Here is a 15,654-nt window from a genome sequence, read left to right as displayed (position 1 = left end):
GCACAGGCCAGATTGTGGTGGTGAAGTCCATCCAAGCAACCACAACATTTTTCAGATCTCCAGTCACAGATTACATCAATTCAAGCGTTTTAATAATAGTTTTATAACCCAGAAGTTGCTCTCTGGCGCTGCATTTGAGGAAGACTGAGAAAGTACACTGAAGAAAAAGAACGAGAACAAATGGAACAGACCTCTGGCATCATTAATCTTAATTGCTTGGAAATAGACGAGAAACCTGTCTTGAGTTACCCGTTTAGCTTTCCCTGAATGCACTTTTTTGGTTTTAAAGCAACACAAGCGTTTTAGGCTTGACTGTAAAACATCAGGATATCCGCCTGTACTGCCTCAATTTAGAAAAAAAAAAAGAGAATCATTTATCAACATCTTCCAAATCCGTCATATCCCTGAATTTATTCACTAAATATAACATTTACTGCTTCTTATTTTGACATCAAACATAGATGTTATTTTACTAAAGTTTGACCTTCTGCATCCATCTCATTACACCCGCAGGGCTGTCTGTGAGACGCACTACACACGCTTGGTTATTTATATGCAGTCACACTGTAATGACTGAGTTCGATCGGATATACTTTGTCTGGGTTAAATCACAACAAATAGTGATCAATTTTCACCGCAAAGTTATCTAAGAGATTCTATTTCTTTCTACTGTCCCCAATGTTTGAATGAAAATTCAGGGCAGAGAAGCCACCCAAAATAACTCAATGCAGGACAGAGGGGATGCTTTTAGGTGTCCGGACATCGCGCCTGTGCAGAAAAATGATCTCCTCCACATTCGCGCTTATCCGTCGGCTGGGCGTGTTCCAGAGCCGCCATTGGACAGACGCGGTTCCCCTTCCTATCCGGCTTCCGCTTTCTTTTCATACGCACGCCCAGCCTATGAATAATGATAATAATGATCAAGATGGCTACTATAGAATCCTCCTTGCGGTAGCTAAACACCAGTTTCATGGAAACACACAAAACTGCGATTTTCTTCTGTTTAAGACCCTCGTAGGTTACGAGGGCTGTGCCGGGGATAAAACTATATGGATTAAATCGGGCCGAGAAGAGATAAAAGTCGTTGTGTTTGCTACAGCACTCATTCCGAGGAAGCTAACTAGCAGCGCATCTAGCTAGCTGTACTTGTCGACCGTCTCCAGTTTAGATTTCCAAGCAGCTGCCGCTCAGAGGAGCGTGGCGCTCAACGTTTTGTGTGCCCGGTCGTCGGACGCAAAGCGTCAAATGGCAGAGCCGAGGAAAGTGCCGTTCGTCACTCTCTCATCCTTCAACACGTCGCCGCCGACCCCTGAGACCAGCAAGAAACGCCGCCGCGAAGATGAGGCCGTCGACATCACTTTCGGGAAAGATGGAGGTGGAGGTGCCGCGGCGGTCGGGTCAGATGTTAGCGGAGGTCTGTTTGGCAATACGAAAGTAGGCGACGCCGAGACCGGGAAGGAGAAACCTACCGTCCGCCTCAACCTCTCACTGAGCGAGCCGAATGACCGAGGGTCCTCCGAATTCAACTACGGCGAGCTGGTCAACTCAACTCCTCAGGTTAGAAGAGACTTACAAACATGACTGTAGGCACCATTATGCTAACACGAGCAGGGGCTAACCTGGGGAAACTTCTGTGCTGCTGCATGTGAGGTGCATATGTCGCGCTTATAGAGCCGTTCTTACTCACGCAGTTTTACCCTCTGCTGTATTTGTATAAAACCAAAAAGTTCCAAAAGCTCTGAGCTTTCTTCTGTTAGATCCTCCTGACTTCACGCCATGTAGAGTGGACGGTGAACAGGCTGAAGCACTCGTGTGTTTACAAGTGACAGTGAATTACAGTTGGTTGAACGTGAGTTAAACACCGCAGCGGGCACAATTTACGTCATGCATTCAGTTAGGTACATTTGCTAAGGTGTGTATTGTTTTAGTTTTTTGTGACATTATTTTTCCTAATTCGGATAAACTGGAGGTTTTTTTTCTAGGAAACCGTTATAAGTAGGGAAGAGTGGGGTAAGACGATCCAGAGGGTAAGTTGACCCACCCTCTGTATCTTGGCAGAAAGCCAGTCTCAGTCACGTGACCTTTCGTTTTGGAAGCACCCATCATTTCTGCCAGACTGTAAAAAGAAGGCCATGTGAGGAGTGATAAGTACTCATTTCCTTCCAAAACAGTTTTTTGAGTTGTCGCTGTCAAAAACGTTCACATATCAGATGCAACGGCTGCTACATCAGGGAAAGTTCATTCTGGTCTAAAACTATCCAGGTGACATGTTGGTGATCTGTCACATCTGTAACCATGCAAATGCTTTCAGGCTTAAAGGTTGGCCTGAATCGGGAAGCAACCTGGATGAATGGGGTGTTGAACAGTTCCCGGAAGTGAAACGCGGACAGCTTTTTGCATTCAACATAGACCATAGGCAGTAGTTTTTTAATTTGTTTTAGACTTCTATGACTAAAGCCTGATTTATGATCGCTGACGCAACGCAAGACGCAACGCAAGCCCTTGCTCGGTTGCAAGCCCCCCCCCTTGCGTGCTTGCGTGTGTCACCTCAATTTTCTAAACTTCACGCAAGACGCGAGCGCAAGCCACTATCTACATCACATCCGGCGGCGTGTTCATCTTCCGGTTTCATCCCCTAATAAAAGACCGCTGTTTTCAAACGCCAAGGTAGAAAGCGAAGAAGAAGAAGAAGCATGAATCCACCCGAAGAGAGACTTGCCGAAGAGGTCTTGGCGGTGAATTTCCTTTCATCGTAGTAGGCTTGTCATTGAAAAAACCCGCTGCTCCACCTACTGTCCTGGCGGTGAATCGCCACGCAGCACACGCAACCGCCGACAAAGCAAAATGAAGCATAAACGTCTCGAGCCATTAACACAAGCGCGAGGGCAGTTAAAAGAGGTATAACTCAGCCTTAACCCGATTATTGGTTGTGGCGACATTCAGTTATTGGACCTACCATTTTTTGGTAGTAGTTTTGTTCAGCGATCCATCTGTTTTGGATTTCAACTTTTGTGGAATGTTTTTGTTACAAACTTCACGGGATGATTTGTAAAGCAAAAATAGTCTTTAAAGGGGCGTGAGTTAGCTTTCAAAGTTCTCGTGGGTTTGATTTAGATTCAATTAGATGTTAGGTTTACACCCATAAAGTGCAACGCACTCACCTTAGCCTAACCCGAATCTGGGTCTAGTTTATGTTTATGACTTACACATATCCCAGGTAGTGTAAGGAGGTCTTACCTAAGGACCCCTACTGGAAGTAGTTCCTTTCATGTGGATTCGAACCCCGGTCACCCACATGAAAGGCAGCAATCTCACCACTACCCTGTCCAAGAAGCTGTAATATTAGAAGCCTTTGTCAGAGATGGACTCTGATTATTTGATAGGATACATCTTACCTCACTCTCTCATATAGATTTGCACGCACACTTTCTGTTCTCAACTTTATTTCTTAAGTTTAACCTCTGCTCACAGACTGTTTTACAGTGACACGTAGAGCATATGCTCATTAGAAAGGTTAAAACTAACCTGGCTGGTGTGCTTTGTGTATTTTTGCGATGCTCGTCACTCTCACTCTGTATATTAATTTCTTTCTTTTTTTCAGGTAAAAACCACAGCACCTAAAGGACTCGCTCCTCCGCTGGACCCCAACGACCCCTTTGCCGACGACGAGAAGGATAGACGGCAGGTGGAGGAACTGGCCAGGAAATTTGAGAACAAATATGTAAGTAGTGTAGACTTAAGATTGTGAGTGTTTGTACAAGGGATTTGGCTTTGCCGGTAATTTCGGAGTCCGTACTAAAAACCAGCGCCACTAAAATTCAGCAACTCTCTCCGCCCTGAAGTAAGAAACTTAGCAAACAAGAAAGGATCCGTAGGACGTCTGCCAAATGTTGCTTTGTGGAGTTCCCCTTTAGTAACGGGAACGCTAATGCGAGGGATTCAAATTAGAAAGTGAAAGGCTAGCTAGATTAGATTCAACCACCACAGCCAAATATATCACCCAATGAAGCTGACACACGCGGGTTCTTATCTTTTCACGCGCTGCTTTGAGAAATCGTTTTGTCGTCGTATATTTCGATGCACATTTACTGAAAAACCACTGCTGCAGTGAGGTGATACACATACGTATCAGGTAAACTAGGAAAGTTCTGATTTTAAAGTTCCCTTAGATGCGCGGTAAAAACTTTGTGTTTCCTGGAGGCCCAAATTAGTCCGAATCAGCTGAGAACTGAGAACAGAGACGGCTCGTTAAAGCCCCACTTTACACTCTGCTGAGAATGCTGTGGATGGACATCATAAATGTCGTCTCACAAGTGTACAAACATCTCTTAAAGCTTGAGATAAGTTCAACAATTTGCTAAAAATTCCTGTGGCAGCGTTTGAAGCTTGACTTTTTGTCATCTACAACTCTGTTTCTGATCATCTGTAAGCAAACATGAAACACCCTCCGACGTGACTTCTGCTGGAGGCGGCTGCCGCCCCGCTTCGGACAGAAAGTAGGACAAATTTTTGCGTTTGTCTGACCTAAAGCGGACCTTTTTAAAAGGTGTATAAACGTGTTAGTCTCGTAGAAATCATACACCATCAAGCTTCTTCAAACCAGACTAATAACACTTGGACGAAGTTGTTATAGCTTAATATACGACTCAACTGGGCTCAGGCGTTCCGCGCATGCTCTGAACGGTAAAATGGATATTATTACAAACTGATTTTCCTATTTTTGGCATCGATTTGATGCGGACATATTGGATCTTGTGACATCTCTGGGATATACAGTTACAGCTCTCTGTTATTATTTGAAGGGCTTTTCTAATCCTTGTTTGCAGGGAGGAGGTGGCACAAAGAAGAAGAAGAAGGACCGCATGCAGGATCTCATTGACATCGGCTACGGCTACGATGAGACGGACCCCTTCATAGACAATTCGGAGGCTGTGAGTCCACTCAGAATTATGGGCTGACTTTTTAATCATTTTTTTTTGTTTTAACTGCACGGTAGACACAATTTAGTTATATGAATTGTATTAAATATGCATAACATTTAATGTGATATGTGCCAGTGGTACAAGAAAGCTGGCAGTAATGTGAGTTTTCTCTCGACCTCAGTATGATGAGCTGGTACCGGCCTCCCTCAACACTAAACACGGAGGCTTCTACATCAACACGGGCACGCTGCAGTTCAGAGCGGCGTCCGACTCCGAGGAGGAAAACGCAGGCGCGGAGGGCCATCCGTTCAAAGTAGGCTCAGGCATGATTACACCGCGAGTTATAAATAAGTGTAAGTGTGCCACACTGAACCGGATTTTTCGCACCTGCCTGCAGAAGATGAAAGACGGCGAGGAGCGGGTGATTAAAAAGCGGCGGAAAAAGCAAGACGGTGGAATCCTAGAGGACAAGAAACCCAGAAAAAATAAAGTACCAAAGCCCGGGTGAGGTTTTGATTACGTTTCTTTTTTTTTCCCCAGATTTAAACATGCTGGTTGTTTCTTTTTCCTCATGGTCTGTTAGGACACACCTATTAAATGAATAGGTCAACAAATGGTGCATTTGTTCTGGTCGGGAAACAAAATGACATTATTCAGATGTGTGTCGACTCAGAAACCCGTAACTGTATGAAGCGCTGCTCAGATTCTGTGCGTCCTCTGTTCTGGCAGAGTTTCGGCTCTGAACATTCACCGGCCGGAGAAGAAAAAGAGGAAGAAGCTGATGAAGGATTCTCTGAACCTGGCCAACATGATCCGCCGCTTCACCCGGGAGAAGGAGGAGATGCGCAAGAAGAACATGGCCGCCGTCGCCGGCCCGCCACGACCCAACGCCAAAGTGCCCAACGCCAACAGTGCACTCGCCAACGCCCACAACAAGACGGCTGACAACAGCGACTGCAACATGGCCAACATGACCGACCTGACCGACGACCAGGCCGTGATGTCGCTGCTCGGCTCCGCCAATAACGACATCCTGCAGGACATGATGGGCGACCTGGACTTCCGGATGCTGGACTCGCCTCAGCCCTCCAGTCCAGGCCAGGGAGAGAACGGAGCCTTCGGGATTGGAAATAAAGCAGCCGGGGGCCGGGTGTCGCAGCTCAATATGTTGACCCCGCCTCCTCTGCCCTGCGGACTCCCAGGGCCACTCACAAAGCGCATCGAAGACCTGAGAGCGGTATGAACTTCAGTCTTCTATAAGTCCTCCACCCAGATTTTAATGCATGATTATAGATCAAATTAGATCTTAGCACGAGCAGCATAGCTGTTTTTAGATGTGGCCGGCTCTACCTCGACAGCTCTGCTCTTTCAGAAATCCGCACAACACTAACGGAGCATTAAGTTTGCCTGATTTAAATTTTTTTTTTGTTGTTGTCCCTAATTGCAGGCGTCCCGGCTGTTTGACGAAGAGGGCAGAAAGAAGTTCTTCACACTGGACATGAACAACATCCTACTGGAGTTAGTATCATTTAGATTTGCATTCTTTGCAGGCCAGCGTAAAAAGCAGGCAAATTTAAATCTGTGGCTGTTTCTTTCTGTGTGTGTGTGTGTGTGTGTCAGCATCGAGCTGCAGGTTCAGGAGCAGCCTGTGGACGTGCGCTCAGCTGTGTACTCTCACCTGGAGGCCTTTGTGCCCTGCAATAAAGAAGCTCTGCTCAAACGCCTTAAGAAGCTCAGCCTCAACATACAGGTGTGTGCCAGCGGTTCTCTTAATTTCACTCCATCATGAAACAGGACTGAAAATATTTAAAGGTTCAACTCAGACGGGACTACTTTCCTTAGCCTAATCTAAGAGGTGTTGGTTTTGGAAGGTTGTTTGACGAGCCTTTAAAACGCAGAAACAGCTAGTAGTCTTGAGCCTCTGAGGCTTCTAGCTCGCCGGTGTGTCTGTTGTTTTCGTATCTTCTGGCTGTGTGCCCATTATGTGTCGTGTGATTTATTTATTATAAATACTGCGTTTGTCCGTGCCGCCCAGGACGACCGGCTTCGAACGCCCCTGCTGAAGCTGAAACTGGCAGTGTGCAGCGTGATGCCCGAGCAGATCGCTCGCTACAACATGGACTGCATCGCTAAAGTGGCAAAGTAAGGCGACAGCTGCGGGTCTTATTTTAGACGTCGGAAGCGTCTCTTCATACGCTCGGTATGTGACGTCTGCTCCTGTTCTCGCAGGCAGCAGTCTGGGGAAGGAGAAAAAAACGGGTCGGATGACGACGATGAGGAGAAACCCGGGAAGAGGGTGATGGGGCCTCGGAAGAAGTTTGTGTGGGACGACAAGCTCAGGTCAGTTCAGCCGAGAACACGCATTGAATAAACGTTATTCCACGGGACGGTTCTGTTCGTTCTCATTCCACTTTCCCTTCATATTTACGGAGCTCTTGTGCCGTGTGCGTTTCCAGAGTGCTGCTGTGTAACTTGGTGCGGGTGAAGCTGGGCTGCTATGAGCTGGAGGGAAAGACCGCTGTGTCTTTGGAGGACTACCTCAAAGCCTTCATGGAGACTGAAGTGAAACCTCTCTGGCCTAAAGGGTGGATGCAAGTCAGGTGGGTGGGGCGCGAAACATTTGCACGAGTTCAGCAGTAGCTTTAACTTTTGTTGGAGACCACATAACCCCATTTCCAGAGATGTTGGGAGGTTTTTCTAAAATGCAACAGCAACTTTCCACTTGTCAATTTGTTCGAACCTTTATTGAACCGACGAACGTGCGACAAAACAGATTCAGTAACAGTAGGAAGGCAAAGACAGCCAAAGGCTTATAGAATAAAGAAGTAACGGGTCACTGTTTTGTGCCAAAAAGAGTCATCAGTAAGTTTAAAAACTATTTCACAATGCAAAAAAATAGCAAAGAACTTTGATCTTTCAGCATCTACAGATGCTACAGATGCAGAAAGTTGTGATAAGATTCTCAGAGCGGGAAGGCCAAGGATGGGAAAACATGGTTGGATGTGTGCAACCTTTGAGCCCTCAGGCAGCTCCGCATGAAAATCTGTCTTGTCACCATGGTTGATAAATAAATACATAGGCTTGGGAGTACCTTGGAAAAACATTTTTACTCAACACAGTGGGCTGTTGTAACCCGACACTGTTTTACACAAGCAGGAAACCATGAATCCACTATAGAAACACAGTCGAGCTGGTCTCAGATGGACAGAAAGACAGGGGACACGTGTTCTGTGGTTAGATGAGTCCACGTTTCATGAAAAAAAATTTTGGGTTCTACATGCCAAAGATGGAGAAAGACGCTCCAGTTGGTCATTAGAGACAGATTCAAAAGCCAGCGTATTGGAATTTAGGGGAGACGTATGCTACCATCAAGATGGCGTCTTTTCACAGGAGGGCCGTGGTTATTTCAGCAGGACAGTGCCAGACCTCATTCTGCGCGTGGCTTCATACACACCGAGTGTGTGTGTGATTGACTGACCTGTCTGCAGTCCAGATCCGTCTCCTATCAAAGATATGTGGAGCCTCATGAAGAAGAGGACCATACGACAGCTGCAGACTGTTGAGCAGCTTTTATTCTGAAAGAACGGACACGCATTTCCTCTGGAAAAACTCCCAAAGATTAGTCTGTTCAGTTGCGAAAGGATTAGTGTCATGAAAAGAAGTGCGATGTAAGACAGAGGTACACCTTTTTAAAAATTTATTTTCATTTTGTTGCTACCATCAAGTTCTGAATTTCTCTCGTTGTTTTTTTTTTTTTTTTTTAATTTCTGTTTGCAGGATGTTGTTCAAAGAGAGCATCATGGTTCACGGGCATCTGACAGGCTTCACGTGAGTCTTTTTTACTTTGAACCTGTTGCCACCGGCTCCATTTGCCTGCTTTCATTTCACTCACTTCTTTTTGTCGTTTTGCTCCAGAGCAAAGAAGAAGATGGTCACCACTCCGAAGGCCAGGCCAAAGGTTAGTCTTAAGTTTAAAGTCATTGTAGCGCTTTTTAAGACAATATGTTCACATTTTTCATTGTATCTTATCACTGGAAACTAAGGAAAGTGTACATACGGTAGGATAGGCTATTTAATAGTTTGTGTAAATGTTATTTTTCTTCCACTTCACTTCCAGGAGGCATCGTGGGTTCAGCGGCCCACACCGTCAGCTGGTGCCGTTCCCTCCCCTGCTGCCCAGGTTGCCAAGCGACCTCCTCAGTCGGAGGAGCCCATCTGTCTCGATTCCCTCGATGAGGCTCCCTGCCTTGACTCCATCTCTCAGGCTCTGGCCATCCTCGGCAACGCAGCCAAGGGCCTGGCCCAGGGGGACAGCCCCCCGTCCCCGGATGGGCCCAAGACCGCCGCCAACCCCATAACCATCCACGCCACACCTCTCCTCCAGCAGCAGAAAAAGAACTCTGTCGGGACTTCCAGCTCCAACGCACCTCACTACATCTCTACCTCTTCATCTGCCCCCACCTCTCTGTCTCGGCCCGCCTCCACCACGTCCTCTCCTCTGACCTCAGTAAGGGTGGATGCGATGGGGGTTGTTAAGGGCACAGTGCAGGCGCACAGACACTCGGTGTTGAACACTCAGAGACCTTTGAGTGTGGGTGTGACGAAAGCAAACATGCCCCCCTCAGTGTCTCCACCTAAACCGCGTCCTCCACCCACCGCATCTCCGCTTGTGGCCCCAGGATCAAAGATTGGGGTCTCCATTCCCCTTTCTGGCCTTCTCAAAGGCAGCAATAATAAAGCCAACAGCGGTGATGCAATCATCATCACGTCACCTCAGTCTCGGCTCCACACCCTTTCATCGCCCTCGCTCTTAGTCCCCAAAAGCTTTCAGACCCCTCGCCTGGCCCACACCTCACAGACTAAATCTTCCCCCTCCCTGTCTCACACACTCCCTAGCGTTCAGCCACAGCCGCAGTCTAACTTTATCACCCCCATGCACGCCACTCTCACCAAGTCCACCCACAGCAGCGTCCCACCCATCGTCAAACTCACAGCCCGAGCCCCCAACCCCACCATCACCACCACCACCTCGGCTTCCATTTCTCAAAGTCCTCGGTCTCAGGCGTCCCCCTCCTTACACCAGTACACTCAGAAAACCCCCGCAGGCTTCCGCCCGCCGTTCTCAGGTGCCCCGGGAGGAGCGACCAAACTGGGGCAAGGCAGCTACACTCCTCCAAGCAGCCAGAAGACCCCCAACATCAACAACACCAGCCTTATAAACACCTCATCCATAAGCAAGCATTCAGGAACCAGTGCCTCCCCCACCGTGGCCTCTGCTACCCCAGGCCAGCGGCAGAGGCCCGGGGGCGGGACATCTCAGGGGGCAAAGCCTGTCGTGTCTGTTCCATTGTCATCGGTCTCGTCTCAGTTGCCACAGGTTCGTACGTGGAGCACGGGATGGTTGGAAAATATTTCTCTTAAAATCGCATAAAAGACATTGTAGATGGGTTTTGTTGCCGTCAAGTCTGAGTTTTCTTATTCTAACAGTTGTTAATGTGCTTTCTGACCGAGTCTATTGGGAATATCCGGCCTGTCGATGGTTATAAGAACCTAACGTTTTCTGCTCAGGTCTCCACGACAGGAAGCAGTGGCCTCATAAGCTCAGGCTCAACCCTTCCGCTGGGGTTCGGGATGCTGGGGGGCCTGGTGCCCGTATCCCTGCCATTCCAGTTCCCCTCGATGCTAAACCTGCCTCAACTGGGCACAGGAGGCTCCGGGGCAGCGGCCGGCAGCTCAGCAGCCAGTAGCAACGCTTCCTTCTCTGCCCTGACCCAGAGTGAGTAAAGCCCGCAGGGCAGAGACATGACATGTGGTTCAACCTGGTAACGGGTGCCAAATGTCATCAATGGAATTATTTGGGAAATGAATATAAGCTTCATTAGAGTATTAACACGTTGGTCAGACTTTGTTGTTTGTGTGACTATCAGTTGTTCTGCTGCTGTCTGTGTAGGTCTCGTTAAGTGTTAAATGTTAGCATCATTTGTTTAATCGTACCGTTTGTCTGAACGTAAGCTTAATGTGATTAATGTAAGACATAATTCCATTTTGTTTGCTTCATTTCCCAAATCTCATCCTTTTTTTTTTTTTCCTACCAATTCTGTAATTGTCCTACTTCCCTATCTGCCACTGATCTGGCCTCATTGCTTTTGTCTTCCTCCCCTCGTGTCTGGTTGACGACATCCTTTCTTACACCTCCACCATCTCCTTTTCTCTTCTTTCCCCCCCTTCTTCATTCTTCTTCTCCCCCCCCTTTGTTTGTTCCTCCCGCCCTCTCCCTCCTCGTTTCTCGTTGCCCTGTCCTGTCTCCTCAGATCTGTATAAGAGTCTCCAGTCAGGGTCTCAGGTTGCTCTGCCTCCTCACTTGCAGCTCGCTTTCTCAGGTAAAATCTGACCCTCCCTGAACCTCAAAGCTTGCTCCGTCTCTCCTCTCCTGCCTCTCTTTTCAAGCGTCTTGTGTTCTCTTGTCTCGGGTTGTCTGGTCCTGTTCTGTTCTCTCCTCATCTGTCGGTGGCAGCATGCCTTTATGGAGTCACTTTAGCTGTTGTCCCAAAACTCGCGCGTGTCGTCCAGCAACGCTTTCACTGACATTTCAAGCTCTTAACTGTCTTTTTGTCCAGACGTCAGTCAGAGCCAGAGCGGGGACGCTAAGAGGAAGACTCTATGATCCAGCGGGATTCCCAACACCCATCAAATTCTGTCCGGCAGAATGAGACATCTGGAGAAATCTGGGACGGAATGGGAGTTGGACTCGGATCGTGCTCAACAAGGGTCCCCGAGTCAAACGGGGCTACAATTACCTTATCAACACCACACTTTAATAACTTTTTCAAACAATTTATCTGCTTCATAGAGCTGTTAAAAACTAAATGGCAAGTACAATTTGCCAATGTTTACATAATAGACCTATATCACTGTGGACAGGGAAAAGGAATGAGTGCGATTTCTGGGTGAGTGAAGGCGCGCGTGAGAGTGACTGAGTGTGTGTGTGTGTGTGTGTGTGTGCTTGAGGGTCTGGACCTGTTTGACTGTGTGTGCCTTTTGTACATCTCCCACTCTGATGCATGGTCAGTGTGTCTATTTGGTGCTGTTTTTATCTTAATTGTAATTATCACTGATACCTGTATGAAATGTAAACTGCAAATTGTTGAATTTGAGCTTTTTTCTTTCTTTTTTAAAAAAAAAAAAATGAGAGCTGTACATGTTTTCATTGTACTTGAATTTTGCTTCTGTATAGAACTTAAGCCTACTTTTAATTAAAATCCTTCTCTTAGATGGAGCAACTCGATGCGAGTTTGGAATATTTCAGCCGAGTGTCAGAGTCAAAAGGCCGACTCGTCTGTAAAGTATCCGCAACAGAGCCAACGACACATAAACGGGCAGTCGATTTAATTGAAACCTTGGATAAACAATCAAATCAGTTTCAATTAGAAAGTAACACGACAAATTTGAAGACATGTAGTTACCAATGACAAGTTGTTGTTTTTTTTAAACACCCTTTGCGACCAGAGCCAAAATGGCAAGACAAAAACCCCCCCCAAAAAACAATGAAGAAATAAAAAACAAAAACAGGTGTGTCACCATAAGCAGTTTGTGTGAGACAAAGATGAATGACTTGAACTGGCAGTATGAGAGGGTCCAACTCGGCCGGCTCTCCCGGAGCTTCTCCCAGCTGGATTACTCCTCTAAGCGTATGCCGCCTCCCGTTCTCCTTTTTTTTGGAGCCTATTTGACCAGCGGTCTGGTTTTATCGTCGTCGCCACACTGGTGGGCTTTGTACTTTTTTACCTCGGCCATGTACTTAGACCAAGCATCGCTCCTGCCCGGCTCAGCCTGCGGGAGAGGAGGCACAGGTTACTGGCTGCAGCAGTCAAAAGTGCACAAACTGAGTCGAGAGCAAACTCCTTACTTCTGTGTCCGTTTTCTGCTTCTTCGCAACCATGCCGGTCTTTAGGAACACACCGCCTCTGCGCTTCCCCACCTGGGTTAGGGGATAGAAGACTGAAACCGTTACAGGGGCCCTTGTAGGTGGACTGCCAATGAAGGAAACTACACCAGAGCAGAGGGACTACATTTAGTCTCCTGCTGCTCCCCCAGTGAAACCATCACTAGTGAGGAGCATCCCTGATCTTTACTCAACTATTTCTTGCATATTGACACTAGTGTTATATATAAAATATGGTGATAAATACTACTGGCAATTATAAATGACATCTGTCATTTCACAAAGTAAACTCAAGAGCCAGTTAGTGTAGGACTGAAATATGTGCAATGTGAGTTGAACTACTGTCTCATCTTACAACTGCTAAACCCCTTACAAAGCTCGTCACAGGAAGGGCCTTCTTTTCCACTGAGGTCTGTCCTTGCTCGGTGGGTCTCGCATCTCCACCCGTTTGCTGCGTCTCCTTTTTGCTTTTCTCCTCCTCCATCTTCTTTTTGAAAAGCTCCATGAAGCTGCCGTCGTTGGCGAACACGTTGGCCGCAGGAATCGAAGTCGCAGTCTGTGCCGGGCTGCTTGACGGAGACGCGGGGCTATCGCAACCCGAGTCCCCACTCCTCCCGCGGCTGGTCTCGGATTTGTCGTGGGTTCGCTTTGGATCCATTGCTTCTGCGGATATTTTTCCCAAACACAGTCCAATGACTCAAAGCGGCAGTGTTTGACTCGTGCCAAGAATGGCTTTGTCGCAAGGTAATAGCTTTAAAGAGAGAAGACAGCCAACACGCTGTTAGCCGGACCCCCTTTAAATACGAAAAATATTTTCTTATAAAAAAAAAAGTCGCAGGGCCCACTTTACTTTTCCAAGAGTAAGGCAAAATTAGAAAGTTAAAAAAAATTACAACGTCAGTCGTGGCTCATAAATGTTATGTTCTGACGAAAACAAAAGCAGGCGCTGGTTTGGCTGCTAACGTGGCTAACACTGCAGGCTAACACCCGGTTTGATGAGGCCTTTGCCGACAGAAAAACTCAAATTCCTGCGTTGAACGTATGAATGTTTTAAAAAAACAACTTACGGCACTTGATAGAATTCAAATACCCGCATCACGTACTAAAAAGCCTGCAAATTTTATTCATCGCTCCTCAGTAACTTTAGCCACCCATCACCGTCGGTCCGCCATCTTTAATTTGATCGATGACGTCGCGCCTGTGGCGGCTCCTGCTGTACCGGAAGTGAAACTCAAAAGAAAAAAAACGGATAAAAATTTACGAGTGTATGACTGAAATTTTAACCGTACTTATATTTTGTTTTGTTTTAACAAGGACCAAACAGTGAGAGAAAAGTAAGAGAAAAGCATGTTAAAATCGAAGAAAGGATGTGGGATATACCGGGATACATTACAGAAGGAAGCCAGAGATCGGTACATGCAGAAGATTGGCGTTATAGGGCTCGGGCACACGCTTTGCATTCTGGGATATGGTCGCCATATTGGAGGCACAATCTCGTAAACACACCCTGAGGCAAGACGGAGATCAAGGACCAAACAGTGAGAGAAAAGTGAGAGAAAAGCATGTTAAAATCGAAGAAAGGATGTGGGATATACCGGGATACATTACAGAAGGAAGCCAGAGATCGGTACATACAGAAGATTGGCGTTATAAACGGACTGGACCCTTATGAAATACCGAGCAAGGAATGGATTGGCGACGAAGATTTACTGCCTAAGTTCACCCTTTCGGACATAATTGCGTATATAGTATGTGGTGTCAGTGCTTATACTTTGCAACAGTTTCAATTATAATGACACTTTACACTTTTGTCATGTTACTCTACTTGTAAATAAATAATGAAACACACACACTTGGCTGTATCTCAAAGCATATTTATTTCAGACGACTTCAACTTTGCACAACACTCCTGCTCATGGTGGTCAGAGTACAACATACAGACACAATCTTGTCAAAGAATGTTTTGTCTTCACCTTCGCATGACAAAACTATGTTGATAGGTACTTTTGCTGACAAAAAGGTGTATTGTTTCTGACAGTTCCAATCGCCCTTTCCATGTGAATTTGGAGATGGGCAATTTTCCTTGTATTTTCCACATTAAATTAAGATTAAGATCAGATTTATTGTCATGTATACATGCATACACACGAAATTTGTCCTCTGCTTTTAACCCATTGAGACATCCCTTGCTTCCAACTGACAGTGTCCTCTTGTGAAGGCGGGGATCTTTATTTACCTCAGCACACAAAAGTCTGTAACTTACCAGAATGAAAATGCAGAGAACACACTCTCATCGACACCGGGATTGAGTGGAAAGTTATTTTTGGTCGTCTTACAGCAGCGATCCATGCTAGTCGACGACGCTTTGTTATCTCGGACACTTGGTCTCCGTGGGTGCGCCTCCAAGCAGGAAACCGGTAAAAAGATAAACCATTTACGATTTTCCCCCCCATTCCTGTCACGGCTTACGCTATTGCACCCCACGACACAGCAACGTGCGACCATAGTGGCAAATACAATAAGTAAAATAGATAAACCAACGAAGAAAGTTCCGAGACCAGGCGGGAGTACGTCTGCGCGCAGTGGAAAACAATGTAAACAAAACAGTTCTGAGCCTCCAGTATGGCCGCCGCTCACGTAGTGACGTCACGTGCCCGAACCCTATATGCGGTCAAATCAATCAAATATGACCCACATAAATTTATGATAAACATGAAGCAAGCTCATTTATTTTGGGATTCATTTGATTTCGCTAGCTCTCAATTCTGAATGCTAAAAGTATTTTAAATG

The 15,654-nt window shown here is 46.5% G+C and overlaps 2 protein-coding genes across 3 annotated transcripts; one reads left to right on the top strand and one right to left on the bottom strand.

The window, feature by feature from the left end:
* The first annotated feature begins 924 nt into the window (after positions 1-924).
* On the top strand, positions 925-12,203 carry ubn2b (ubinuclein 2b). Of its 2 annotated transcripts, XM_075453307.1 has the most exons (17): positions 925-1,557; positions 3,602-3,721; positions 4,827-4,931; positions 5,104-5,235; positions 5,320-5,426; positions 5,652-6,159; positions 6,370-6,440; positions 6,543-6,672; positions 6,958-7,064; positions 7,152-7,262; positions 7,379-7,522; positions 8,700-8,750; positions 8,838-8,880; positions 9,040-10,299; positions 10,491-10,698; positions 11,234-11,302; positions 11,540-12,203. In XM_075453307.1, the coding sequence occupies exons 1-17, from the start codon at positions 1,246-1,248 to the stop codon at positions 11,584-11,586; spliced, it is 3,525 nt and encodes a 1,174-aa protein (XP_075309422.1). In that variant the 5' UTR covers positions 925-1,245; the 3' UTR covers positions 11,587-12,203. The 2 variants fall into 2 exon arrangements, with proteins under 2 accessions (XP_075309422.1, XP_075309423.1); XM_075453308.1 differs by lacking the exon at positions 11,234-11,302.
* A 90-nt stretch (positions 12,204-12,293) lies between these two features.
* Positions 12,294-14,050, bottom strand: trir (telomerase RNA component interacting RNase). Its single transcript, XM_075453309.1, has 3 exons — positions 13,238-14,050; positions 12,829-12,900; positions 12,294-12,752 (listed from the first exon to the last, which is right to left on the bottom strand). The coding sequence occupies exons 1-3, from the start codon at positions 13,520-13,522 to the stop codon at positions 12,645-12,647; spliced, it is 465 nt and encodes a 154-aa protein (XP_075309424.1). The 5' UTR covers positions 13,523-14,050; the 3' UTR covers positions 12,294-12,644.
* Positions 14,051-15,654: the final 1,604 nt, after the last annotated feature.

Source organism: Odontesthes bonariensis, chromosome 21 (assembly GCF_027942865.1).
Source record: "Odontesthes bonariensis isolate fOdoBon6 chromosome 21, fOdoBon6.hap1, whole genome shotgun sequence".
Lineage (NCBI taxonomy): Eukaryota > Metazoa > Chordata > Actinopteri > Atheriniformes > Atherinopsidae > Odontesthes > Odontesthes bonariensis.
The sequence above is the reverse complement of the archived record's forward strand: the minus strand, read 5'-3'. Positions and strand labels throughout refer to the sequence as shown.

Excerpts from the sequence above, each read along its gene's own strand:
- ubn2b (XM_075453307.1), top strand. The coding sequence starts at position 1,246 with ATGGCAGAGCCGAGGAAAGTGCCGTTCGTCACTCTCTCATCCTTCAAC. Across the intron at positions 5,236-5,319 it reads CGGAGGGCCATCCGTTCAAA|AAGATGAAAGACGGCGAGGA; the intron begins GTAGGCTCAGGC and ends ACCTGCCTGCAG. Across the intron at positions 7,263-7,378 it reads GTGTGGGACGACAAGCTCAG|AGTGCTGCTGTGTAACTTGG; the intron begins GTCAGTTCAGCC and ends GTGCGTTTCCAG.
- trir (XM_075453309.1), bottom strand. The coding sequence starts at position 13,522 with ATGGATCCAAAGCGAACCCACGACAAATCCGAGACCAGCCGCGGGAGG. Across the intron at positions 12,901-13,237 it reads CCCTTCCTGTGACGAGCTTT|GTGGGGAAGCGCAGAGGCGG; the intron begins GTAAGGGGTTTA and ends CCCCTAACCCAG. Across the intron at positions 12,753-12,828 it reads AGCAGAAAACGGACACAGAA|GCTGAGCCGGGCAGGAGCGA; the intron begins GTAAGGAGTTTG and ends CCTCTCCCGCAG.